Below are 25,999 nucleotides of genomic sequence, written 5' to 3' on the forward strand. Positions count from 1 at the left end.
CAACCGGACCAACAATCATTTAAAAGTTTGTGGGGGGAAATGGAGCATAAGGGTCTTGTGGTTTCTTAAGATCTCAAATAACTCAAATGAATACTTAATGATAACTGTCCATGAATTGAACATGAGCATTTGCAATGTTAATGGATTGTACTTATGCGCCAGTCCTGGAATGAATAAATGTCAATGCCATTATAGGATTGATTTGTCATGGTTCCTTTTAAGTGGTTGAGTTAACCTTCAGTTGGGGATGTTGACTCCCATACTCAAATAACTCAGAGAAGCAATGCACAATAAGTTTGTGTTTGACTGTTTGGGATGATGATCAACCCCTTCAAATTAAGGGTTATTAAGCCATGCAAGGTACAGTAATTAGACGTTGGTATACTATCTCACTCCTGATCTCACAGAGGAGGAATGACAGGATGATTAACAAATAAGATCACTGTCCAATCAGTGCACCAGAGGCAAGATATTGGGACACTCTGTGGATCTGAGCACAGGGACACTCAATGAGTATGTGAAGCTTAGAGTCCTACAGATATATTTGTTCAGGCCAAGGACCTCTGATAAAGTTAACTGCGGTGCATGTCCAACGTTTCGATTCGTGGGAATTGTGTCCTTGTTTCCTTAATAGGTTTGGTTGATGGGAGCTGTCTCTTATTACCCAGTCACTGAAAACAGTCAGCATTTCAAGTTGATCATTGTATCCTGTTTTGAATATAAATGTACAAAGTGACATACATTGAATGACATTCCCCCTATGATGTAACCCTGCAGTTAAAGTTAGAATTGGCGGAAGGGGAGTTATTCCTATAATGTGCTCAAAGACAACTTCTAAACTGTTGGCCAACCAAGAACATTTCCTGAATTGATGGTATTTCAGTGTTTAAACTTTAGTGCTTTAATAGCTCTGCATAATGTAAGGTGCTTGTAAAACCGGATAATGTAATAACACTGGATATAATGTATTAACTCATCGGGTCAATAACATGTTTGACCTGTCAACGTCAAATACATTTTATGTTGCTTGGTGTGCAGAATAGTTAGTACAAATTAATAAGAAATTATACATTATAAATGAATCTTTCACCAATTCAAAAAGTTTAATTTTTACAGTCACAATTCACATAACACTGTTTGAATAAAGGCCCATTATAACTGTAATGTACAACATGCTAATAAGGAATCACCTATTACCAGTCATGATACCTCTGGTTTTAAAGTCACATTAACAGTCTTTTACTTTCAGTCTGCCTCTGAAATCAGAGAATGCAGGGTGGAGTGTGTGTGTCTCTATAAAGTGCTTGCCATTTCCACATCTGTGACAGCAGTCATACTCAGTGTCTCTGTGAGTTTGGGACCCTCTGAACACTGGGTGCTGGTTGCCGCTGGTTTCCTGGTAGGGGCCCAGGCAATCCGTGGCCCCTCGGGGCTGGGGGTCTGGTGGCAGAAGGGGGAATTTGATGGTTGCTCTTTCCTTGATGTGCCCTGTGTTCCCCACCCTTCTTTTCTCCTCTATCTTCTTAGAAAGAGACAGGGGGAGAGGAGAGGTATGATGACATAACTTGGTGTGAATAAAATGTACAGATACTAAACAAAAACAAAACTGCTAACGAAATGTCCTGCCACAGTATTCTTCTCACCCCTATAAGATTGCTGAGAGGCGTTGTTGTTTCTCTGTTGCCGCGGTGCTTCTGACCGAGCGTTTTGAGCCTCCTCTAAATCCATGGCAGCTTTCAGTGCAGCCATTTTCTTCTTCTTCTTGTTTTCTTCATTTTGCTGGAAGTAAAGAAGCAGCTACTATACAGGAATGGCACCAAACCTTCTGACCGATATTACAGGGATCACATCATGTTTAGTTTAAGCAGTGGATGTGGTTCCGTAACTGCCTCTAATTCCCCACCTGAAAAAATATATGTCAAATTGCTACTTGTCTGCCTCTCAGCCTCCTGCTTATGTTTTTGATATTTGCAATATTGTAGCTTAAATATACTCTCATACCCTAAATAACTGGCACTTCCCTGTCCATCAGATGATGTAACCTCAGCTGCATGCAGGTCGGCTGTGGGACCCTTGTTATTGACAAGTGAGTGTGAAGATTTGATCAGTTTAGAGAAATTATATACTATGGCAATTGCTTCTCTCTGGTGGACAGACTATGTCAGTGCAAGTACCACACAGGGAATATAATAGGTAATGAATGTATCAGTGTCAGAACCTTATTGACGGCATGACTTACGGTTTGAAGTTTCTTCTTTAATTCCAGGTTGGCTTGCTTGTAGCTTTTTGATGTAGACTGCAAGTAATAAATGGCCAAACTGTGTGTAGGGGGGAACAAATACCACATATTTTATTTTACATTGTTATCTTGTACAGTTGAAGTCGGAAGTTTACATACACTTAGGTTGGAGTCATTAAAACTTGTTTTTCAACCACTCCACACATTTCTTGTTAACAAACTATAGTTTTGGCAAGTCGGTTAGGACATCTACTTTGTGCATGACACAAGTAATTTTTCCAACAATTGTTTAAAGACAGATTATATAATGTAATTCACTGTATCACAATTCCAGTGGGTCAGAAGTTTACATACACTAAGTTGACTGTGCCTTTAAACAGCTTGGAAAATTCCAGAAAATGATGTCATGGCTTTAGAAGCTTCTGATAGGCTAATTGACATAATTTGAGTCAATTGGAGGTGTACATGTGGATGTATTTCAAGGCCTACCTTCAAACTCAGTGCCTTTTTGCTTGACATCATGGGAAAATCAAAAGAAATCAGCCAAGACCTCCCCCCAAAAATTGTAGACCTCCACAAGTCTGGTTCATCCTTGGGAGCAATTTCCAAATGCCTGAATGTACTACGTTCATCTGTACAAACAATAGTACACAAGTAGAAACACCATGGGACCACGCAGCCGTCATACCGCTCAGGAAGGAGACGCGTTCTGTGCGAAAAGTGCAAATCAATCCCAGAACAACAGCAAAGGACCTTGTGAAGATGCTGGAGGAAACAGGTACAAAAGTATCTATATCCACAGTAAGACGAGTCCTATATCGACATAACCTGATAGGCCGCTCAGCAAGGAAGAAGCAACTGCTCCAAAACCGCCATAAAAAAAACAGACTACGGTTTGCAACTGCACATGGGGACAAAGATCATACTTTTTGGAGAAATGTCCTCTGGTCTGATGAAACAACAATGGAACTGTTTGGCCATAATGACCATCGTTATGTTTGGAGGAAAAGAGGGTGGCTTGCAAGCCGAAGAACACCATCCCAAACGTGAAGCATGGGGGTGGCAGCATCATGCTGTGGGGGTGCTTTGCCGCAGGAGGGACTGGTGCACTTCACAAAATAGATGGCATCATGATTGAAGGAAAATTATGTGGATATATTAAAGCAACATCTCAAGACAGGAAGTTAAAGCTTGGTCGCAAATGGGTCTTCCAAATGGACAATGACCCCAAGCATACTTCCAAAGTTGTGGCAAAATGGCTTAAGGACAACAAAGTCAAGGTATTGGAGTGGCCATCACAAAGCCCTGACCTCAATCCTATAGAACATTTGTGGGCAAAACTGAAAAAGCATGTGCGAGCAAGGAGTCCTACAAACCTGACTCAGATACACCAGCTCTGTCAGGAGGAATGGGCCAAAATTCACCCAACTTATTGTGGGAAGCTTGTGGAAGGCTACCCGAAACGTTTGACCCAAGTTAAACAATTTAAAGGCAATGCTACCAAATACTAATTGAGTGTATGTAGTAAACTTCTGACCCACTGGGAATGTGATGAAATAAATAAAAGCTGAAATAAATAATTATCTCTACTATTATTCTGACATTTCACATTCTTAACATAAAGTGGTGATCCTAACTGACCTAAGACAATCATTTTTATTAGGATTAAATGTCAGGAATTGTGAAAAAAAGAGTTGAAATGTATTTAGCTAAGGTGTATGTAAACTTCCAACTTCATCTGTATATTCCACATAGAACAGGTAGGCATTCTATAGCCTGGGGACTGCCCTGTGGATCATTAGCCCTGACTACTCACACCATGAGCAGTAGGAAAGGCAGCACCAGGCCAGGGTTGGAGGCGTAGCTGAACATCTTCCCAAACCAGGCAGGGAAATCAGATTCCAGCGTCTCCTGGATCACATCAAACATGCGGCTCTTCCCACTGCAGTGGAGCAATCAGAGATGAGAAACTTTCATCACACAACAACTGTGTGTGTGTGTGTGTGTGTTTACATGCATGTCTTGTCATATACAGAATGCAGGTGTTTTTCTGTTACCTGAAGGGGCCACAATCGAAGGAGGGGGGGATGGTGACTATGGTGTAGATGGCAGGCAGCGTTGAGAGGAAGAGGATGACCAGTAGCATAGCCATGTAGAAGTTGTTGGAGCCTGAGGCCTTGAACACCCTCTCCTGGGGAACGTTACAGCACATGACGGCCCAGCACTGCAGGTACATTGACACATGCAGTCTCAACACGTTCAGAGCAGGCAGGCAGGGGGCATAGAACGCACCCATCCTAACAGAGAGAGAAAGAAGTGAATGAGGGTGGTTAATCCTTAAGGGGGGGGGGGGGGGTTCTCCTAAACATATGGAATTGTTTTAAGATGGTCAAGGATCATTTAGCTATTTGATTGTGAATTTTAGGACCCGTTTAAGTATCCCACTAAAAATATATAAAAAATATTTGATGAAACACTGAATTTGGCCTTACTGCTAGAAACGCATTGAATAACAGATTCATAAATGGAAAAACAGATAGTACATTGTTATCAAAAGGAAGTTTGTTTTAAAGTGTCTGTCCTATATCTGAGAGATATAAGAAAGATCAGGAAATGATTTATATATTTATTTACCCATATAAAAATGTATTGTCTCTAAACCACTTCCATACTTCCATTCATTTTTTAAACTGGTACCGGGCTACATTCAGACGAGTTATTAGTTTGTAGGTGTCATGAGCCTCTCACTCCACCGGGTTACCACCTTAATTTTCTTCCACTCTGCTCACCACTCTCTCTACTCAGCCTAACTAGCTCCACCTGTCCCTGCTCTGCTCTGCTCTAATTACTCTGCCAGCTGCGCTGCATTACCCACTACCTCTCCCAGTATTTAAGGCCCTGTCTTTCAGCTCTCCGGTGTCAGATCGTCTGCAAAGCTCACACCCGGAACCTGTTTGCTCGCGCTTCTGGCTCACCCTGGTTTTGTGACCCCGGACCTGCCTGATTTTTGGATACTCTTCTGCCCCAGGAGATCCAGACCTGCTTCTGCCATAACGACTCCTGACTACTCTTCAATCCCGGTAACTCTGACCAGCCTTCTGCCTTGCTACTACGTATTTTGGATTTCCCTTGAACTGTACTGCTGCCTTGTTTCATTCCGCCCTGTTGTGTCTGTGTCTCCCCCCCCCCCCCAGGACTTCTGGACCACCCACCACCGGCTTCATAGGACGCATCGCTACCACTGGGGGGGGCACAGACCCAGCACATTGGACGGGATCCCTGTTACCCCTGGAGCCTTCATTCACTCCCTACTTCCCTTTTCCCTTAAGTTTTAATAAACTTTCTGGTGTGACGCAATTGTGGTCCCCTGGTCGTCTGTCTGAACCGTGACAGTACGATCTGACCATTATGGACTCAGCGCACACTTTCCCCGACATGGAAACCGATGAGCATGAGCAGCAGTTCCAGCAGCAGCAACAACAACTCGCCATGATCATTCAACTCCTCACCAACCTTACCCCAGCCAGTCTGCCCACCAGCCCTGCCCCCGAGTTACCTGCCCCGGTCATTGCAGCCGCTGCCCCGGAACCCAAGATTGGAAACCCCGAGCGGTTCAACGGCGATTCAACCCAGGTCCGGCCATTCCTGACTAGCTGCCGACTTCAGTTCTCCTTGCAGCCAAGGACCTTCGCCACGGAGGGGGCTAAAGTTGGGTATGCCATCACTCACCTGACGGGCCGAGCTCGACTCTGGGGAACAGCAGAGTTCGAACGTCAAACCCCCGCATGTGCAACCTTCGACCTGTTTGCTGAGGAGATGCTGAAGGTGTTTGACCTGGATTCACCAACCGCAGAGGCGTCTCGTGAACTGTTCAGTATTCGACAAGGCAGACGTACAGTCGCAGACCATTCCATCGACTTCCGAACCCTGGCTAGACGAAGTTCTTGGAACACACCATCGTTGGTGGACGCGTTCTTCCATAGTTTGGCTGACTATATCAAGGACGAGTTGGTCTCCCATGAACTGCCTTCCACTCTTGATGAAGCCATCGCACTGACTGTCAGGATCGACAGAAGGATACAGACCCGTCGTCGTGAGAGGGGGCGCCAAGGTCCACCTACTACCGGCATTCGGAGAGATCCGACTGGGCTCCTGTCATCTACTGCCACTCACCCAGGTCAGCTTGATCAGTCTGAGCCTATGGAGATTGGGCGAGCCTCTCTCACTCCTGCAGAGCGCCAGCGCCGCTTCACCTCAAACCTCTGCCTCTATTGTGGAGGTGATGGACATCGTGTGGTAACCTGCCCTTTAAAGGGCCGAAGCTCACCGGGCATAGGGGGAGTCCGGTTGAGTTCAATGACCATCCAGTCCTCCGACCGCAAACCCCTGCTGCAAGTTCACCTCCGCCTCTCTGACTCAACTCACACCCTGGCTGCTCTGGTGGATTCTGGCGCCGAAGCCAACATAATGGACATCAAGCTGGCACGCCAACTGGGACTGGAGAACCTCCGTTTGACACCTCCTATTCCTGCCCGGGCACTGGACGGACACTTACTCGGATCGGTCACTCATGTCACGGCCCCGGTCTCGATGGGTCTGTCCGGAAACCATCAAGAAACTATCCAGTTTCACCTGCTCCCCTCTCCAGGCCAACCCCTCATCCTGGGTTACCCATGGCTCCGCCGGCACAACCCTCAGCTCGACTGGGTGACCGGGGTGATCAGGGAGTGGGGAGAGGACTGCCACCGAACCTGCCTGCTTGCTGCCGCACTACCCCCTCGGCCAGTACCTACTAACTCCGCTCCTGACCTCTCCAATGTCCCAGAATGCTACCATGGTCTCAGAGAGGTGTTTAACAAAGCAAGAGCCACATCTCTGCCCCCTCACCGACCGTACGACTGTGCCATCGACCTCCTCCCTGGAACAGCCCCTCCAAAGGGTCGTCTTTATTCGTTGTCTGCTCCTGAAAGAAAGTCCATGGAGGACTACATCAATGGCTCTCTGTCCGCAGGATTAATCCGTTCATCTTCATCTCCTGCTGGTGCTGGCTTCTTCTTTGTGGGGAAGAAGGACGGATCTCTTCGCCCCTGCATCGACTACAGGGGACTCAACGACATCACAGTGAAAAACCGTTACCCTCTGCCTCTGCTCACCTCTGCTTTTGAGTTGCTCCAGGGAGCCACTGTTTTTACCAAGTTGGATCTCAGAAACGCTTACCACCTAGTGCGGATCCGGGAGGGAGATGAATGGAAGACCGCATTCAATACACCAACAGGCCACTACGAGTATCTGGTTATGCCTTTTGGCCTCACCAATGCTCCTGCTGTGTTCCAGGCTCTAGTGAATGATGTACTGCGGGACATGTTAAACAAGTTTGTCTTCGTTTACCTGGATGACATCTTAATCTACTCCAGAAACCTGTCTGAACACACCCGCCATGTCCAGCAAGTCCTTCATCGTCTTCTGGAGAATTCCCTCTACGCCAAGGCAGAGAAATGTGAGTTTCACGTCAAGACAGTGGCCTTCCTGGGGTACATAGTGGCAGAGGGAAGTATCCAAATGGATCCTGCCAAAGTATCAGCAGTCACTTCATGGCCAGTTCCGGAGAACAGAAAGAAGCTGCAACAGTTTCTGGGGTTTGCTAACTTCTATAGAAAGTTTATCCGGAACTACAGTACCGTTGCTGCCCCTCTCACTGCTCTAACCAGCACCAAGCAACCCTTCACCTGGACCCCAGCAGCCGACAAAGCCTTCAGTACCCTCAAGGTGAGGTTCACCTCCGCTCCCATCCTCCAGATGCCTGATGTGGACCGGCAATTTATTGTGGAGGTGGACGCCTCGGATGTGGGAGTTGGTGCTGTGATTTCTCAGTGGGCTGCGGAGGATAGGAAGCTCCATCCCTGTGCTTTTTTCTCACGTCGGTTGTCCCCCTCTGAGTGCAATTACGACATAGGGAACCGTGAGCTGCTGGCTGTGAAGCTTGCCTTGGAGGAGTGGCGTCACTGGCTGGAGGGGTCCACCATTCCATTTCTCGTTTGGACCGATCATAAGAACTTGGAGTACATCCGCACGGCCAAACGGTTGAACTCCAGGCAGTCCCGCTGGGCCCTGTTCTTCACCAGGTTTAATTTCACTCTGTCATACCGGCCTGGATCACGCAACACCAAGCCAGACGCCCTCTCCCGTCAATTCCAGAAGGATGACACCCCCTCCAAGGACCCTGTGTCGATTCTGCCAAGTCCCTGCATCGTTGCAGCTCTGACCTGGGCTGTTGAGGAACAGGTGCTGGAGGCTCTCCGTAACCAGCCAGGTCCCAGCACTTGCCCAGCTGACCGCCTTTTTGTCCCCGAAGACCTGAGGTCCCAGGTCGTTCAGTGGGGACATGACTCCCGCCTAGCTTGTCACCCCGGCTCCACCCGCACTTACAACCTGCTCGCCCAGAGGTTCTGGTGGCCCTCTCTGAGAAAGGATGTACGGGAATTCGTCCAAGCCTGCCCCATCTGCAACCAACACAAGTCGTCCTGCCAGCCCCCAGCCGGATTGCTGCAGCCCCTGCCTGTGCCCAGACGTCCCTGGTCTCACATCGCCCTTGACTTTGTCACGGGGCTGCCCCCTTCAAGTGGCATGACCGTCATTCTCACCATAGTTGACCGTTTCAGCAAGATGGCACACTTCATTCCCCTCCCCAAGCTCCCAACCGCCAAGGAGACCGCCCAGGTGGTCCTGGAACACGTCTTCCGGATCCACGGACTGCCAAAGGATGTAGTTTCTGACCGTGGTCCACAATTCTCCTCCGCTTTTTGGAAGGAGTTCTGTCACCTGCTGGGAGCCACAGTCAGTCTGACTTCCGGATTCCATCCCCAATCCAATGGGCAGTCAGAGCGGGCTAATCAGGAGCTCGAGAAGGCACTGCGATGCATGACTTCACGCAACCCCCACTCCTGGTCGCAGCAATTGACATGGGTGGAGTACGCACACAATTCTCTGACCTGCTCTGCCATCGGTATGTCCCCTTTCCAATGTGTTTATGGATACCAGCCTCCTCTATTTGCCAGCCAGGAAGAGGAGGTTACTTGCCCATCTGCACTTGCTTTTGCCCGTCGATGTCGCCGCACCTGGTCACAAGCCCGAGCCACACTCCTCAGATCCGTTGCCAGCTACACTACCGGGGCCAACCGTCGGAGAATTCCTGCTCCCACCTACCATGTTGGTCAAAGGGTGTGGTTGTCATCGAAGAACCTGCCACTCAGGGTGGAGTCGCAGAAGCTGGCACCTCGGTTCATTGGCCCATTCCCTATCATAAGAGTGATTAGCCCAACTGCTGTCCGGCTCCAACTGCCTAATTCCCTGAGGGTGCACCCCACTTTCCATGTGTCTAAGATTAAGCCCATCCATGAGAGTCCGCTGGTCCCTGCTGCGCCTTGTCCTCCTCCTCCACGGCTCGTCGATGGTGGTCTGGTTTACACCGTCCGCCGCCTGCTTCGGTCCAGACGGAGGGGTAGGGGTCTCCAGTACCTCATTGACTGGGAGGGCTATGGACCTGAGGAAAGGACCTGGGTGCCAGCTAGTCGGATTGTGGATAGGACTCTCATCACCGCTTTCCACCAACGGCATCCTGATCAACCTGCAATCCGTAGGGGCCGCCCCAGAGGGGTCCCTAACCGTCCTGCCCGCTCGGCTTCCTGTCCTGTGCCTGATCCTGTCTCGGGACCTGTCCCATCTCCCGACCACGGCCCTCCGGCTTCCTCCGAGGATGAGGACGTTCACTCGGACCGTTCGGAGGAGTTCTAGCCCTCCTCCGGCTCCCCTCCTCCCGCCCGGCGTGGTGTTGCTCTTGGGACTTCTGGGGCCATCCCTTGGGGGGGGGGTTCTGTCATGAGCCTCTCACTCCACCGGGTTACCACCTTAATTTTCTTCCACTCTGCTCACCACTCTCTCTACTCAGCCTAACTAGCTCCACCTGTCCCTGCTCTGCTCTGCTCTAATTACTCTGCCAGCTGCGCTGCATTACCCACTACCTCTCCCAGTATTTAAGGCCCTGTCTTTCAGCTCTCCGGTGTCAGATCGTCTGCAAAGCTCACACCCGGAACCTGTTTGCTCGCGCTTCTGGCTCACCCTGGTTTTGTGACCCCGGACCTGCCTGATTTTTGGATACTCTTCTGCCCCAGGAGATCCAGACCTGCTTCTGCCATAACGACTCCTGACTACTCTTCAATCCCGGTAACTCTGACCAGCCTTCTGCCTTGCTACTACGTATTTTGGATTTCCCTTGAACTGTACTGCTGCCTTGTTTCATTCCGCCCTGTTGTGTCTGTGTCTCCCCCCCCCCCCCAGGACTTCTGGACCACCCACCACCGGCTTCATAGGACGCATCGCTACCACTGGGGGGGGCACAGACCCAGCACATTGGACGGGATCCCTGTTACCCCTGGAGCCTTCATTCACTCCCTACTTCCCTTTTCCCTTAAGTTTTAATAAACTTTCTGGTGTGACGCAATTGTGGTCCCCTGGTCGTCTGTCTGAACCGTGACAGTAGGCCAGACCGTTCGGACGCTACAGACGTTTCTGTGAGAAGACCAATTTTCAGGATGTCTCATGGTCTGACAAACACATCTCTAGCTTAAACAGACAGATTTTTATGGGGATTTTTGTATTATGCTAATTCGATATATGTGGGGACTGGACATCGACTTTAGGGGGTTTAAACAAGAAAATAGGAGATCAATAACCATTTTGACACAACTACATATGATGGCACGTGTATTTCACCCGCGGGAGGTCTGGTTTGAATATACACTGCTCAAAAAAATAAAGGGAACACTTAAACAACACAATGTAACTCCAAGTCAATCACACTTCTGTGAAATCAAACTGTCACTTAGGAAGCAACACTGATTGACAATACATTTCACATGCTGTTGTGCAAATGGAATAGACAACAGGTGGAAATTATAGGCAATTAGCAAGACACCCCCAATAAAGAAGTGGTTCTGCAGGTGGTGACCACAGACCACTTCTCAGTTCCTATGCTTCCTGGCTGATGTTTTGGTCACTTTTGAATGCTGGCGGTGCTTTCACTCTAGTGGTAGCATGAGACGGAGTCTACAACCCACACAAGTGGCTCAGGTAGTGCAGCTCATCCAGGATGGCACATCAATGCGAGCTGTGGCAAGAAGGTTTGCTGTGTCTGTCAGCGCAGTGTCCAGAGCATGTAGGCGCTACCAGGAGACAGGCCAGTACATCAGGAGACGTGGAGGAGGCCGTAGGAGGGAAACAACCCAGCAGCAGGACCGCTACCTCCGCCTTTGTGCAAGGAGGAGCAGGAGGAGCACTGCCAGAGCCAGCAAAATAACCCCACAAATGTGCATGTGTCTGCTCAAACGGTCAGAAACAGACTCCATGGGGGTGGTATGAGGGCCCGACGTCCACAGGTGGGGGTTGTGCTTACAGCCCAACACCGTGCAGGATGTTTGGCATTTGCCAGAGAACACCAAGATTGGCAAATTCGCCACTGGCGCCCTGTGCTCTTCACATATGAAAGCAGGTTCACACTGAGCACATGTGACAGACGTGACAGAGTCTGGAGACGCCGTGGAGAACGTTCTGCTGCCTGCAACATCCTCCAGCGGTGGGTCAGTCATGGTGTGGGGTGGCATTTCTTTGGGGGGCCGCACAGCCCTCCATGTGCTCGCCAGAGGTAGCCTGACTGCCATTAGGTACCGAGATGAGATCCTCAGACCCCCTGTGAGACCATATGCTGGTGCGGTTGGCCCTGGGTTCCTCCTAATGCAAGACAATGCTAGACCTCATGTGGCTGGAGTGTGTCAGCAGTTCCTGCAAGAGGAAGGCATTGATGCTATGGACTGGCCCGCCCGTTCCCCAGACCTGAATCCAATTGAGCACATCTGGGACATCATGTCTCGCTCCATCCACCAACGCCACGTTGCACCACAGACTGTCCAGGAGTTGGCGGATGCTTTAGTCCAGGTCTGGGAGGAGATCCCTCAGGAGACCATCCGCCACCTCATCAGGAGCATGCCCAGGCATTGTAGGGAGGTCATACAGGCATGTGGAGGCCACACACACTACTGAGCCTCATTATGACTTGTTTTAAGGACATTACATCAAAGTTGGATCAGCCTGTAGTGTGGTTTTCCACTTTAATTTTGAGGGTGACTCCAAATCCAGACCTCCATGGGTTGATACATTTGATTTCCATTGATAATTTTTGTGTGATTTTGTTGTCAGCACATTCAACTATGTAAAGAAAAAAAGTATTTAATAAGATTATTTCATTCATTCAGATCTAGGATGTGTTGTTTAAGTGTTCCCTTTATTTTTTTGAGCAGCGTACAAACGTCACACTGCAAGACTGCTGTCAAATGTCCTATAACGCCTTTAAATGCATGACCGGGTTGCCTAAATGCAAGGCACATTTGCAGCCCCTTAGTTGTTGCCAAGAAGCTATTTTTGTACATCAGCCCATGTATCTGTTCATTCAATTCTACGTACCAGTGGAAAACCTAGCCTTACTTTGCTATCTGAGGGCCTCTTATTGTGGAAGTGCCACAATAAGATCACAGCAGCAACCTCCTACCATATCATGCCTTGGTTGAAGATCAGGCCCAGGACATTCCCACTGACATCGAACTCTGAGTAGGAGGGCTTACACAAAGGAAGACAACAATAGTCAATGTCGGTGCAATTAATCAAATCAGTGACCAAATCAGTAATACTTGAAGGGGCTATACATAAGCCATTATAGACTGGGTGGTTCGAGCCCTGAATGCTGATTGGCTGAAAGTGGTGGTATATCAGACCGTATACCACGAGTATGACAAAACATTTATTTTTACTGCTCTAATTACGTTGGTAACCAGTTTATAATAGCAATAAGGCACCTCAGGGGTTTGTGGTATATGGCCACTATACCACAGCTAAGGCCTGTATCCAGGCACTTTGCGTTGCATCGTACATAAGAACAGCCCTTAGCCGTGGTATATTTGCCATATACCACACCCCCTCTGGCCTTATTGCTTAATTATAACACATCTCTGAAACCAGTCATGATACCTTTATGGATGTTGCAATATCATTCATAACAACCTTCATCCCACATTTATTCATTATCATTCAACAGACCAGACTGTTCGACTGAGAGAGAGCCAGCTGGTGGACGAGACTATGCAACATGTATACAGGTGTCATGACTGGTTTTATAAAGGTGTTATGAATGCCTTATGTATACCCCCTTCAAGTAAAGTGTTACCCCAAAATCAATGTCAATGAAATGACAAAATGGACTTGAAGTATGGCTTAAACAGATTTCAAGCCTAAATACAGAGTAGAGCAAAGTGGTCAATCCAGAGACTCACAAATCCAGCCTCCAGGTCCCAACACCAGCAGTAGTTGAGGAAACGCACCAGCACAGCACGCAAGAAGTCACCGATCAGGAGCGTGATGTAGGTTGTCATGGTATCCGACACAATAAGTCTGACAAATTCCTACATATTACCAAAGTATATTAAATGGCAAATAATACACACTTCACCACAGTACATTTACGCTGTAAAAATGCTACTAAACATACACACAAGAATCATGAATGCATGCACCCCTTCCAATTCACCCAAACAAAAAGTTGTTTGTCATTACCAGACCTAGATTCAAATAGTATTTTATCATTCATTACCTGTCCCACCATGGTTTCCCAGCAGGGTCCTCGTGGGATGTCGGCAGGGTGGACGGTGATGGGAGGAGCTGTGCTGTTCGCTCCCAGGGTCCCATTATACAAACTGGCCTCCCATATAGTCATATTAAGCTTTAGCACCTCCTCCTCCTCCCGCTTAAATAAACAAAAACAAAGCAGTTAGTGCTCAATTTAAAGACAGGCGTTGTTTTCCCTTGTCAGATAATGTTTCCCCATCTACAGAAATAATAGGTCGATACTTGCGTAGGAAAACCTCAGTTGGTGTCAAATAATAATCTGAAAATAACTGTAGAATAGTTTTTGGGGTCATTCGTATTCCTATTGTTGTTAAAAACACTTTACAAAGGGTTCAAGGAACCCTAGAGGGTTGTTGGTAGAACCCTTAGAAGATAAAAGGGTTTTAGTTAGAACACTTCATGGAGCTATGTGGTGTAACTAGCTACAGGCTACCAGACTTACTTTGAGGTTGATCTCATCCATGAGTGCGATGATGAAGGTGTAGAGGTTCCCCAGGAATAGGGCGAAGATGCGTCCCAGCTGCCACTGTAGAGCAATGCGGGGGTGGTAGTTCTCTAGTGCACTGATGACATCAAACAGCATGGGACAGAACATCCCCAGGAGGGACATCACCATGTTCACCTGAGGGACATTAACACACATACAGTACAGTATACTGTTATTTACACCTATGAATAAATGAATATACACGCAATCACACAGACATGCAAAAACATACAGATTGCACAAATAATAATAATTAATCAAGGTACTGATTACAAACACATGTAAATCAGAAAAGGCTGGTGGGAGGAGTTATAGGAGGACAGGCTCATTATATTGGCTGGAATGGAATCTAAGGAACGGAGTCAAACATGTGGTTTCCATATGTTTGATATGTTTGATACTGTTCCATTTATTCCATTCCAGCTATTACAATGAGCCCGTCCTCCTATATCTCCTCCCACCAGCCTTCTCTAAGTCAAACACACTTACACCCACACACACACGCACATGCTTCTACCTCATTCCTCTCCCACCAGCTATGGCTCTCCAGTCCCTCTAAAGCAAACTTCTGGGAGCGACGCACCACAAAGTAGATGAGATATCCACTTCCTGCTAGACAGCACAGCACCAGGAAGTTGGCCAGAACCCGCAGGAAACGGGTCAAGTGGATGTTGTCATCCTTCCTGCTCTCCTGTTCCTCCAGAATGGCCTCCTAGGAAGATGGCATCATAAGGGCAGAGAACAGACACACATGCACAAACACATGCACAAACACACACACACACTTACACAGAGAGAGAGAGAGACAACCAATTAAACATTACCATACATAAACTAATGTAACAGGGTGGAGGTGCCCCTATTAGAGTATATACAATTGGTATGTGAAATGTGTATGATTTCCTATTGGTCCGTTTGAATTAATTTCTTGTGTGCTCTGATTTGTTGCCGGAGTGGCTCTGGAGAATGCACCTCTACAGTGAGGGAAAAAAGTATTTGATCGCCTGCTGATTTTGTACGTTTGCCCACTGACAAAGACATGATCAGTCTATAATTTTATTGGTAGGTTTATGTGAACAGTGAGAGACAGAATAACAACAGAAAAATCCAGAAAAACGCATGTCAAAAATGTTATAAATTGATTTGCATTTTAATGAGGGAAATAAGTACTTGACCCCTCTGCAAAACATGACTTAGTACTTGGTGGCAAAACCCTTGTTGGCAATCACAGAGGTCAGACGTTTCTTGTAGTTGGCCACCAGGCTTGCACACATCTCAGGAGGGATTTTGTCTTACTCCTCTTTGCAGATCTTCTCCAAGTCATTAAGGTTTCGAGCCTGACGTTTGGCAACTCGAACCTTCAGCTCCCTCCACAGATTTTCTATGGGATTAAGGTCTGGAGACTGGCTAGGCCACTCCAGGACTTTAATGTGCTTCTTCTTGAGCCACTCCTTTGTTGCCTTGGCTGTGTGTTTTGGGTCATTGTCATGCTGGAATACCCATCCACGACCCATTTTCAATGCCCTGGCTGAGGGAAGGAGGTTCTCACCCAAGATTTGACGGTACATGGCCCCGTCCATCGTCCCTTTGATGCGGTGAAGTTGTCCTGTCCCCTTAGCAGAAAAATACCCCCAAAGCATAATGTTTCCACCTCCATGTTTGACGGTGGGGATGGTGTTCTTGGGGTCATAGGCAGCATTCCTCCTCCTCCAAACACAGCGAGTTGAGTTGATGCCAAAGAGCTCGATTTGGTCTCATCTGACCACAACACTTTCACCCAGTTCTCCTCTGAATCATTCAGATGTTCATTGGCAAACTTCAGACGGGCCTGTATATGTGCTTTCTTGAGCAGGGGGACCTTGCGGGCGCTGCAGGATTTCAGTCCTTAGCGTAGTGTGTTACCAATTCTTTTCTTGGTGACTATGGTCCCAGCTGCCTTGAGATCATTGACAAGATCCTCCCGTGTAGTTCTGGGCTGATTCCTCACCGTTCTCATGATCATTGCATCAGAGGAATCTTTGTTCTTGGCCATGGTGGAGAGTTTGGAATCTGATTGATTGATTGCTTCTGTGGACAGGTGTCTTTTATACAGGTAACAAGATGAGATTAGGAGCACTCCCTTTAAGTGTGTGCTCCTAATCTCAGCTCGTTACCTGTATAAAAGACACCTGGGAGCCAGAAATCTTTCTGATTGAGAGGGGGTCAAATACTTATTTCCCTCATTAAAATGCAAATCAATTTATAAAATTTTTGACATGCGTTTTTCTGGATTTTTCTGTTGTTATTCTGTCTCTCACTGTTCACATAAACCTACCAATAAAATTATAGACTGATCATTTCTTTGTCAGTGGGCAAACGTACAAAATCAGCAGGCGATCAAATACTTTTTTCCCTCACTGTACCTGTTCCTACATAATGGTATTGCCTTTCCTGGAACAGCAGGAGGAAAAGGACAGGGATAGAACTGCTGCTGTCTTCAAGTCCCACACCAGACCTATGGTAGCCGCAAACTCACATTCATTCACAATTGACAAATCTTCTGTCCAGTCTCTGTGTGTGTGTTTATTGTAAAGGGTCTAATCTATAAAATTACATTTTAGTCATTTAGCAGACGCTCTTATCCAGAGCGACTTACAGTTAGTGAATGCATACATGTTTTTAGTTTTTTAGTTTTTTTCATACTGGCCCCCCGTGGGAAACGAACCCACATCCCTGCCGGCCAAACCCTCCCCTACCTTGGACGACGCTGGACCAATTGTGCGCCGCCCATGGGTGTCCCGGACACGAACCAGGATCTTTAGTGGCACAGCTAGCACTGCAATGCAGTGCCTTAGAGCACTGCGCCACTCGGGAGTACCAAACATGTACACGTATGCACTGTGTTCTAGAATAGTGGACTGTTGGCATTCATACATTTCGAATTCTCAGCGCAGCTCAAGCAATTTCACCATCTGTCAACACGTACCGGGAGACGCGTTGGTTGGGAGACGCGTTGGTTGGGAATTGTGGGGAGGTGCACGTTCGGGCTGTGCGTCCCCCGCAGATGGTGGACTCATACCTACCTCACAATGGGACGACAGACTATCTCGTGGACTATGATTTATGTATCCTGAGTACAACTTGTGTTTGGTAGCTGTGTGGACTTGGAGACAGCCAGCAAAGGTGTTGATTGTGTAATTGTACAAGGGCTTGACTATCTATTGCATAAAGCACTTTAAGTCTTTATGACCCTTTTGATATGTACTCTTACTAGACGTGTTGTCTGAAGTTTGCTGTGTTTAGACTTGTTATCCTGATATTTGCTGTACCTGAGCTGCACAACTTGAGAATTGCATATTGCATGTTTAACTGAAATTATTTTATCTGCCTTTTGTACTGGAGACACAAACTGCAAACTTTTTGATTGCCCCTCTAAGCTGTCAGCCTATACAGCTTGTAAACTATTTTAACCTCAGTTATTTGTAGTAAGCTATATTTTTTGATAATGCTGTGTTGTGTGAATTCCATACCGGTACCCAGTTCAGAGGGGTATCCTATGAAGCAAGCTAGATCTACTCAGGCAAGGGCCAGACTGCTGCATTTGGGGTGTGCTTATCAATGCACAAGCATATATTTCTATCAATATTTTTATTTTATTAAGTCATACAAAAGTTACACTACCGTTCAAAAGTTTGGGGTCACTTAGAAATGTCCTTGTTTTCGAAAGAAAAGCAATTTTTTTGTCCATTAAAATAACATCAAATTGATCAGAAATACAGTGTCGACATTGTTAATGTTGTAAATGGCTATAGTAGCTGGAAACGGCTGATTTTTGATGGAATATCTACAAAGGCGTACAGAGGCCCATTATCAGCAACCATCAGTTCTGTGTTCCAATGGCACGTTGTGTTTGCTAATCCAAGTTTATCATTTAAAAAGGCTAATTGATCATTAGAAAACCCTTTTGCAATTATGTTAGCACAGCTGAAAACTGTTGTGTTGTTTAAAGAAGCAATAAAACTGGCCTTCTTGAGACTAGTTGAGTATCTGGAGCATCAGCAATTGTGAGTTCGATTACATGCTCAAAATGGCCATAAACAAATAACTTTCTTCTGAAACTCGTCAGTCTATTTTTGTTCTGATAAATTTACATTTACGTCATTTAGCAGACGCTCTTATCCAGAGCGACTTACAAATTGGTGCATTCACCTTATAGCCAGTGGGATAACCACTTTACAATATTTCTTATTATTAATTTTGTTGGGGGGTGGGGTAAGGGGGGGGTAGAAGGATTACTTTATCCTATCCAAGGTATTCCTTAAAGAGGTGGGGTTTCAAGTGTCTCCGGAAGGTGGTGAGTGACTCCGCTGTCCTGGCGTCGTGAGGGAGCTTGTTCCACCATTGGGGTGCCAGAGCAGCGAACAGTTTTGACTGGGCTGAGCGGGAACTGTGCTTCCGCAGAGGTAGGGGGGCCAGCAGGCCAGAGGTGGATGAACGCAATGCCCTCGTTTGGGTGTAGGGACTGATCAGAGGTACGGAGGTGCCGTTCCCTTCACAGCTCCGTAGGCAAGCACCATGGTCTTGTAGCAGATGCGAGCTTCAACTGGAAGCCAGTGGAGTGTGGGGAGGAGCGGGGTGACGTGAGAGAACTTGGGAAGGTTGAACACCAGACGGGCTGCGGCATTCTGGATGAGTTGTAGGGGTTTAATGGCACAGGCAGGGAGCCCAGCCAACAGCCAGTTGCAGTAATCCAGACGGGAGATGACAAGTGCCTGGATTAGGACCTGTGCTGCTTCCTGTGTAAGGCAGGGTCGTACTCTCCGAATGTTGTAGAGCACGAAGGCTATTCCATGTGACACCAGTCTCAACGTCAACAGTGAAGAGGCGACTCCGGGATGCTGACCTTCTAGGCAGAGTTGCAAAGAAAAAGCCATATCTCAGACCCAGTCTGCCAGTTGAGGACCTGTGAGGCGCCTGTTTCTCAAACTAGACACTCTAATGTATTTGTTCTCTTGCTCAGTTGTTCACCGGGGCCTCCCACTCCTCTTTCTATTCTGGTTAGAGCCAGTTTGCGCTGTTCTGTGAAGGGAGTAGTACACAGCGTTGTACGAGATCTTCAGTTTCTTGGCAATTTCTCGCATGGAATAGCCTTCATTTCCAGCTACAATAGCCATTTACAACATTAACAATGCCTACACTGTATTTCTGATCAATTTGATGTTATTTTAATGGACAAATAAATTGCTTTTCTTTCGAAAACAATGACATTTCTAAGTGACCCCAAACTTTTGAACGGTAGTGTACATTGTGTGAAGTTTAAAATGCATTATTTCTTACTAAATGTGTAATGTGATATTTTAACATTACAATTTTTAACACAAAAAAACATTTGATTAATACAATATTTAATCAGTCGTCTTCCTCAAATGAAGGGGATGATGACACAATCTTTGCAAGAGGGACTGAGGAAGGGAATCTGATTTCATTGGTCCTCAACTCGAGGCTCAGTCATTTCATTCAGGGGAAGTGGAGTTAGCTGTGAGTTAGCCTGCCCCAGAGCAGGTTAGTTCTGAAGGATTCGTTGCCATAGAAATGTACCTGGCTAAAAGGTGAGCCACTTTCGTATGACTGGTTATCCCGAGTTGAACTCAGAGTTGACCAAAGTTACCTCGCTAACTCCTCAACCTTGCTTCGTATGATACCCCTCTGGTCTTTATTGACCCTGCCCTTTCCTAGTACCTGTGGTTGTTACACTAATGTGTTTACCTTGAAGCTGGTGGTGATGGAGGCATACTTGTTGTCGGCTGTCTCAGGGTTGCCGATGAGGTAATCCCAGCTGGTGAACATCTTCCAGCTGAAATTGAAGCTGTTGTCGTCTCCGCCCCCATCCTCATTAGCGTTCCGGGCCATACTTTAACATGTTTCATAATAAATAGAAGAAGCTTCAAACAATAACATCAGAAATCAGAGGATTTGACTGAGACTCTGTCTCAGGGGTGCACAACTCCTGTCGGTTTTTGTTTCTCACTGGAAATGTGATCAATGTTACACTTTTTTTGTTGTTGTCACAATTGGCAAAATGTGCACACACCATGGTCCTTTTCACTAGGCACCAAATGGAATATAACGGACTGAAACAGAGAAGGATCTGGACTTGTCCAATACGAAACGCTCATTTTAATTTCCTGTTGTTGCACAACCTTGTCCCCAGTTAAAATGCAAGGATTAAAGTCAAGAGGACTGCAGAGAACTGCATCCCTGGTCTATCTGAACATAGGGAGGGGAGGGGGGCTTTGAGGACCACTGAGAGACTAGTAAACATACAGGTACTCACGTCCTTATCACCACCATATAGCTGTAGGCCACAGTTCCCACGCCAACCAGGAAGTAGGAGAGGGGCATGCGGAACTTGAGCCAGCCAATGGCGCGCTGGCTGTTGTAGTAGCCATAAAAGAGGACAGAATACTGGGCGTAGCCCTGGGACACACACGATTCAGATTTAATTTAGTAGTAACAACTTCTTGACAACTTTAAAAACACCACGCACACTGTGAGGCACACACACATAAAGAGTAATGTTAGTGGTAACATTACACAGTGGTCACATTACACAAATAAAAAATTATTAAAGACCCCAAAGTCCCATAGGACAGCAAAGTCCATGGCGTTGGCTTCCTCAGCTCTAGGGACAGTCTTTCTGGGCATGCTACCATATGGCCTGCCCATCAGAGCCTAGACAGAAATAAAGAGTTAAAGTATCTGTAGGTCCTTGAGACACTACAAGAGCCTGCCCACTGGACATCATTTCAATGTTTAGTTTTGATTTACATTTGGTTGAGTTGTCAACTAACATGAATTCAACCTGAAATCATCAAAAAAATTCACCATGTCATTGGATTTCGGTGAAAAGTTGGGCCAAAAAAATAAGAAATTCCCTTACGTTGATAACTTTTTGCAAATCCAATCAGTGAATTTTTTTGTTGGAATTATGTGGAAACAACGTTCATTCAGCTAGTTTTTGCTCAGTGGGTGGGGCCTCATTTATAAATAAATAACAATTAGTCATTTTTATATTAAATTACTGTATATGAGCATATATGAGGAAATGTGAATTATATCATGTCTACACCGAAGTCACAAAATTCTGGCCCCAATTCTGATTTCAGGATCAAATGGCCCCCTACCTCTGGCACCATGACCAGGCCAAACGTCAGCCCAAAGAGGATCATGTTGATGCCATACATCCACCTCAGGAATATGAAGTAGGAGGCAACCGAGGAGCCAAAATGGCCTGTAGGAGGCACAAAAACAGTCATGGTACTGTGTTTCATCACACTGAGGAGAATGACATAAATCAGTGGATCACAGAGTGACTTCCAAGGACTTCAAGGAGGTCAGCAAGAGGGCCACAGGGGTCCTCAAAAAAGTGATACACAAATTAGAGAAACAGGGGGCGTAAGGAACAGAGGTAGCTAGCTGTGTGCTAACCTTTTCAGGGAGTTTGAAAAAATAAGGACATTTAGGGAGCACCAACAAAACCTTGCAGGGATATAAAAGGAAGAGGTAAGAGACATACTTACTCTCAATCTCTTTGATTTTCATCTCCCATGGAACGCAAGCAGTTTTGAAGTTTTCAAAGTCCCTCTGAAACTTCATCCATTTCTAACAGCAAAACCAGCAGTGTCATGAAATAGATCCCACATAGGCCTGCTGACTATACTGGTGTTGTAAAGGATCATAGATAACTGGTAGCATAAACATGACACAATAAAGAACACACAATCAATGCCCTTGTCACCTATAACAGATGACTCCGTCCTCACCTTCAACATCATGACTTTATATGCATACAGTTTTCTGCTCTTTCCTTTCCCAAGAGCTCCCTCATATTTCTCCACAAACTCATGGGACTCCCTGTGAAATACGAGGCAGGATCAGTTACTGGTACCGGTACTGGTAAAATAAATAGAATCATTTTGCACCATACTCCATGCTCTGGCTACTCTGTGCTCCTCCAATGTCCTAAAAAAGCTTCCTGTTTCCATTACATTCCAACAGCTACATTAATACCCCTTTCACACTACTGAGCCGAGCCAAACAAAGCCGGGCTGTAATGTGCTGGCCTGGTTATGCATGGACTATAATTGCAGGGACCATGCTGGAAAGGACAATGTGACAGGGAAATATCTGAGCCCACAAAATATGTTTCGGAATCGAGACATACTGTAGAGCTGGATGGACTTGCCACAAAGCCTGTTTTAGCATGGACAGTGCCATGGAAGGCTTTCACCATTTTACATTAGTCAAATGGGTGGGACTTTCTATGGGTTAAGGAAGGATCGTTTATTTCCATCCAGGTCAGCAGGAGGGATCAGCCAATGAATCATACTCCTGGGCAACCATCCCAGCACTGCAGGTGGCAGTAAATTACTAAACCTGGCTTTATGCCTTTTCAAACTATGGCCTTTTCTCAATTGCATACTCCTCGCGTCCTCTCCTCGTCTCCTTCTCAAAATCCATTGGATGAGAAAGACAGATTTCCCTTTTCAGTTTGTTTATTAACCGCCAATTAATTCACAGAAGTAGAAGAAATGGACCACATTATAAAGGCGATAGCACTCAATGGCACTGCCCACTGAGGCGTCTAATGGCAAAGATAGGAGGTGTCTCCTCTTTCCATTTTTATGCGTCGACTCGACACAATAGTGTGAAAGGGGTAACAGTATAGGGGCTGGGGAAAAGCATTTGCTTTAGAGTTGGGGTTCTCTCAGCACCGTAGAGTTAGCAGTTTCTTCCTCATGGGCCAAGGCTTTCCTCTTAGGGTTGAGATACGTTTCTTCCTCTCATCCACTGCCTCCTTCAACTTCTCCAACTCCTCGGGAGACAAGACCTCTGGTTTCTCCTCTCCCTCTTCCTCTACCTCATCCTCCACTTCCTCTGATGACTCCTGCTCTGAACTGACACAGCAAGGAAAGTCGTTTTCTTTTTGTTTGTAAGGTTGGTGAAGGTAGAGGGCAACATTGTTGTCACGCAAAAGAGCATTGTAGAGCATTCTTATCTGCAATCCGTAATTTAATTTGAAACTTTTTTTAACAATTTGCATCATGATGAGGCGATTATTTAACCATGCAGAGTTTAGTACACTGCACAATACATGTCATGATGCACATGTGATGATGGGTTGCGAGCTGTATTTACATTTGCATCGGATAACTCACTTTTCACTGCCTTTTGATCATGCAAAATGTCAGCCAGAATGTTTTGAAATGGAAAATGCAATGCAAGATTGTACACACAGGATCTCACCTTGTCTCAATCCTTTTGTTCTTTTTTTTCTTCTGAACTTTCTCTCCTCTTTCATTGTCCTCCTTCTTCTCCTCTTTTTTTGAGTGTCCATTTTTCCTCTTCCCCTCGGTATCCCCATCTTCCTCTCCTACAACCTCCATCTCTTTTTGCTCCAGTTTTCTAGTCTTTTCATTGCTGAAATTCTTTTGAATTTTGGCAACAGTGTCATTCTTTCCTTCTTCCTGTCTCTCATCCTCTCCCCCTTTCCCTTTCCCCTCCTTCTCCCTCTTTTTTCTTCCTGTCCTCTCCCCTCTTTCTGGTCTGTCCTCCAATTCCTTTCCTTCTTTTCCTGCACTGGAAGCTCTTCTTGCTCCATTTCTTCTTCTCTTTCTGTCCCTCACTTTCTTTCTCTCCTTATCTTTTGCCCTCTCCTGCCTCCCATCAGAGTCAATAACTGTGTCCTCTTCATCTGCAGTAAAAACAAAGAACAGAGACATGGCAGTCGCCATACTAATATTTTAACCAAACAATAATATTTGAATCAAACAATATGAAACAGGAAACAAATGAAGGGGTATCTCCTGCCACCTAGAGTTTCTTTGAAAATACATTCACTGAAAGAATAAGATGAAAGAGAGGGAAAAGAGATAGACATGCCAGTAGGTGACAGATAACCAACCCCAAAATGAACCCTAGCCCTATGAGATCTGAATGGAATTTAGATGTTCATTTTTATATTAGCTCCACCTTGCCCTCTGATAGGCTTAGGTGGAATTTTCACCATATTGCTTTTACCTGTCAAATCCTCTCAGATCTCCACAATTTCATAGAGGTAGGGTCTTGACTGGGGATTGGGCACAAGAGTCACTTCTGAAATGGAAGATTATTTTGTGATTTGTTGAGGGACAGGCACAGGCAACGTTTCAGTTCAGTAGGTACACACACTCAAACAAACCATAAAAAGGAAAAACCTGCTCCTTTTTTTGTTTAGCCCTTTTAAGAACTTTGCACTGCCACCTTTTGTATTATTTCGGGCAGGGAATTCAACTTAAGTATATTTTTGCATCTCGGACTCCTTGTTTTTGTTCCTTTTTATGGTTTGAGTGCGAGTACCTACTGAACTCCCCAGATATTTTTTCCCTCACACACCGGCCACCATTCAGTCCTAGCCTGAGTGCAGACCTTCATACTGGCTTTCCACAGGCAGCATTTCAGCCAGGTTTCATACACAAGATACTGTATATTATCAACTGGGACTCCTGTCCATGTTGGACACTTTACACTACCCCTTAACATACCACCCACTCTGCTCTCTTCCATCCTTTTTCTCTCCGTCCCTCCCTCCCTCTCTCTGATGAAGGCTGTTGTCAGAAAGCCCTATTAATCCGGTGGTAATTGGGGACACAGGTCGTGAGAGGGGGACTGAGGAGTGCACAAGGTCGTGTGATGAGGATTTAGGCAGTAAGAGCAGGGAGCAGAGAGGAGAGTGTTTCCTGACTTGGACACAATGCCACATGTCAACACCTCCAGCAGCCCCTCTCGAGTCTTCCCCAGCCAACCCAGCCCCTCATTTTTTATTTATTTATTTATTTAACCAGGTAAGCCAGTTGAGAACAAGTTCTCATTTACAACTGCGACCTGGCCAAGATAAAGCAAAGCAGTGCGATAAAAACAACAACACAGAGTTACATATGGGGTAAACAAAACATAAAGTCAAAAATACAACAGAAAATATATATACAGTGTGTGCGAATGTAGTAAGTTATGGAGGTAAGGTAATAAATAGGCCATAGTGCAATATAGTTACAATTTCGTATTAACACTGGAATGATAGATGTGCAAAAGATGATGTGCAAATAGAGATACTGGGGTACAAATTAGCAAAATAAATAACAATATGGGGATGAGGTAGTTGGGTGGGCTAATTTCAGAATGGCTGTGTACAGGTGCAGTGATCTTTAATGTAAATATAAATGTGATCGGTAAGTTGCTCTGACAACTGATGCTTAAAGTTAGTGAGGGAGATAAGAGTCTCCAGCTTCAGAGATTTTTGCAGTTCGTTCCAGTCATTGGCGGCAGAGAACTGGAAGGAATGGCGGCCAAAGGAGGTGTTGGCTTTGGGGATGACCAGTGAGATATACCTGCTGGAGCGCACACTACGGGTGGGTGTTGCTATGGTGACCAGTAAGCTAAGATAAGACGGGGATTTGCCTAGCAGTGATTTATAGACGACCTGGAACCAGTGGGTTTGGCGACGAATATATAGTGAGGGCCAGCCAACA

The 25,999-nt window shown here is 46.1% G+C and overlaps 1 protein-coding gene across 1 annotated transcript; it reads right to left on the reverse strand.

Annotated features, from left to right (window-relative positions):
* Positions 1-1,337: 1,337 nt before the first annotated feature.
* On the reverse strand, positions 1,338-23,484 carry tmc1 (transmembrane channel-like 1; the record flags this gene model as incomplete). The annotated part of the gene is made up of 17 exons (XM_084181232.1): positions 1,338-1,522; positions 1,644-1,779; positions 2,240-2,318; positions 4,056-4,181; positions 4,297-4,536; positions 12,837-12,904; positions 13,615-13,743; positions 13,932-14,084; positions 14,409-14,588; positions 14,971-15,165; positions 20,199-20,343; positions 20,767-20,909; positions 21,066-21,164; positions 21,617-21,723; positions 22,013-22,094; positions 22,256-22,346; positions 23,207-23,484. The coding sequence occupies 17 exons, from the start codon at positions 23,482-23,484 to the stop codon at positions 1,338-1,340; spliced, it is 2,436 nt and encodes an 811-aa protein (XP_084037358.1).
* Positions 23,485-25,999: the final 2,515 nt, after the last annotated feature.

This window comes from Coregonus lavaretus (assembly GCF_964263955.1).
Source record: "Coregonus lavaretus genome assembly, chromosome: 17".
In the NCBI taxonomy this organism is placed as follows: Eukaryota; Metazoa; Chordata; class Actinopteri; order Salmoniformes; family Salmonidae; genus Coregonus; species Coregonus lavaretus.